Source organism: Myotis brandtii, unplaced genomic scaffold (assembly GCF_000412655.1).
Source record: "Myotis brandtii unplaced genomic scaffold, ASM41265v1 scaffold316, whole genome shotgun sequence".
Lineage (NCBI taxonomy): Eukaryota > Metazoa > Chordata > Mammalia > Chiroptera > Vespertilionidae > Myotis > Myotis brandtii.
Window position 1 is genome coordinate 418888 of NW_005362116.1, and position 2852 is coordinate 421739.

The 2852-nt window shown below is 36.5% G+C and overlaps 1 protein-coding gene across 1 annotated transcript in view; it reads right to left on the reverse strand.

Moving 5' to 3' along the window:
- The window catches only part of DCP1A (decapping mRNA 1A), a 47245-nt gene that overhangs the window by 22708 nt on the left and 21685 nt on the right, over nt 1–2852 (reverse strand). Inside the window, exon 4 of the mRNA XM_014542941.1 lies at nt 292–358. Within this exon, the coding sequence (XP_014398427.1) occupies nt 292–358 (67 nt within the window). The remainder of the gene's footprint in view (nt 1–291; nt 359–2852) is intronic.

Genomic DNA, 2852 nt, shown 5'->3' on the forward strand with positions numbered 1-2852 from the left:
TCTGCCCTCTGGTGGTCAGTGCACATCATAGCAACTGGTCATTTCACAGGTCATTCCGCCGTTCAGTCAATTTGCATAACGGGCTTTTATTATATAGGATTATAGATTTCTTTAGACTTTTCTGCCTTTTCCAAATTTTTGAGAATAAACAGGAAATTAGAGGAAAATACATAATTAGAGGAAAATAGAGGGAGATTAGTATACTCTAGTAACAAAGAGAAGTAGGGAGAAAAGTAATTTTTCATCTCTCATATGTCATTAATAAATAAATCTGTAGAGTAATATACTTACTCAGACATGAGTTTGGCTATGCGGTGACAGTCATTCTTGTCATAAAACCAGATACTGTATATTGACACTTGAAAAACAAAGAAAAAAAATAAGAGGAAATGAGGTTTCAACATATATGTAAGTAACACAGTATTACCATGGAATGCCACAGCATTTATCATCAGACTCTCAAATTGTTAAAGGTTCCTCTAAATGTTTAATAAAACTAGAACAGGTAAAATATTCAGATGAAAAGTGCAAAACCTGCTGAGTAGCTCAGTTGGTTTGAGTATTGTCCCAATATGCCAAGGATTCAGGTTTGATCCCTGGTCAGGGCACATACAAGAAGCAACCAATAAATGCAAAAATAAATGGAACAACAAATTGATGTTCCTCTCTCTCTCCCCTCCCCTCCTCTCTCTCTAAAATTAATCAAGAAAAAAACCCTGCAAAAATAGTTGGCTTTAGATATTATTATCAGATCTCATTGCACCTAAAATGCCATTATTTGTAAGATGAACTATTATTTTATGTATTATTAAGAAAAAAGCGACAAAGAATCAATATTGACAAGATGTATTCCAAATAAAAAAAAAGGGTCTTAATTATTGAAAACCAAGTTTACCAGCTAATTGAACACTAAAACCTTTGTCTTTGCAACTGAAAATATAGAATACATGTCACAGCAAAAACAAAGCTTTAAAAACAAATACCAGATCCATCCTATGATCAACTCTGTCCATCACACTTCTTTTCCCATCTTTTTTATCCCAGTATGATCAGCACTAAGAAAGCCAACAAAAAATATTTGATGAGAAACCAGGATATAGATTCCTTTATTGGGAGTGAATCTAAGGAGTATTCAAATTGTTACATAATTTGAATTATCTGTTGCATCTGAATACGACTAAATTTTTTACTTTTCATTATTAAAAAAATATTTGATGAATAAATAGATAAATGAACTTTAATATAACAGTATTTAAATAAAACTATTTTATGTACTTTTTGGATAAGGCAGGATAGAAATGCTGAATATATACAACAAAATTAAAATATGGGTAAGTATGGCTTATTGCAACCATGTGCACCCACTATGACACAGATTGTCCCAGGATGCACTTGCCTTTCATACTTTCAACCACTCCCTGGCACAGAGATAGAAACATCAATCACTCCCTGGAGGGAGAGAGGGAGAGAGGGAGAGAGGGAGAGAGGGAGAGAGAGAGAGAGAGAGAGAGAGAGAGAGAGAGGAACATAAATGATGAGAGACTCATTGGTTGACTGCCTCCTGTAAGCCCCCTACTGGGGATCAAACCAGCAACCTGGGCATGTGCCCTTGACCGGGAATCAAATCAGTAACCTCTGGTTCCTGGGTCAACACTCAACCACTGACCCACACTGGCCGGGATCAAATTTGAAAGTTTTATTAATGAATGAACACTGGATTTTGTCAAATTTTTTTTTAGCTGTCAAAAAACACATTATCGCCCTGACTGAGTGACTCAGTTGCTTGGAGTGTCGTTCTGTAAATTGGAAGGTTGCAGGTTACAGGAGGTAACCAATTAATGTTTCTCTCTAAAATTAATAAGAAAACATATCCTTGGGTGAGGATTAAAAAAAGGAAATAAAAATAAGTGAATTACTTAAAAAACAACATCTATATGATAATATGATATTCCTTCTACCTTTCCTTTAGCCTATTAATATGATGGGTTACATTGATTTTCAATATTGAACCAGCTTTGCATATCTATACTAATAAAAGGGTAATATGCTCACTAGGGTGGACGTCTTCTGGACGTCTTTCCAGACAAAGCTGCAGTGGCTGCCCGAGGCTCAGGCAGCCATGGTGGCCGGCAGTGGCAGCAGCAGCAGCAGCGGTGTCACCTTCCCCTGATCAGCCGGTCACCTCCCGTGGGCCTAAGCTGTCAGTAGGACATCCATCCTCTGAGGGCTCCCAGACTGTGAGGGGGCAGGCCGGGCTGAGGGACCCCCTCTCCCCAGTGCACGAATTTTCGTGCACCAGGCCTCTAGTCTAAAATAAAGCCCATCTAGGCATTTTTTTACATTGTTTTTTCTATTTATTGTTAGATTTGCTAATATTTGGTTGAGGATTTTTTTTCATCTAAGTTCATGAGATATAATGGTATGTAGGTTCTTTTGTTTCTTTTTTTTAACTGTCTTGTTTGGGTATCAAGGTAATATTGGCCTTATAAAAATCAGTTGAGAAGTGTTCCCTCCTTTTCTGTTTCCCGGAAGAAACTGTAAAATTAGTGTTAATTCTTCTTTGAATGCTCCTTTAAATCCATCTGGGCCTGGAGATTTCTTTTTCATGGGCCTTAAAATTATGAATTCAATTTCTTTAATGGCTATAGGACTATTCATGTTATCTATTTTATCTTGGTTGCATTTTGTAGTTTGTGGTTTACAAGGAATTGGTCCATTTCTTCTAAGTTGTCAAGTTTAGGAGTGTAAAGTTATTCATAGCATTCTCTTAATCTTTTAAAGTCTGGAAGATCTGTAGTAATATCTTCTATTTCAATCCTGAAGCTGGTAATTTGTCTTTTGTGTGTGTGTGT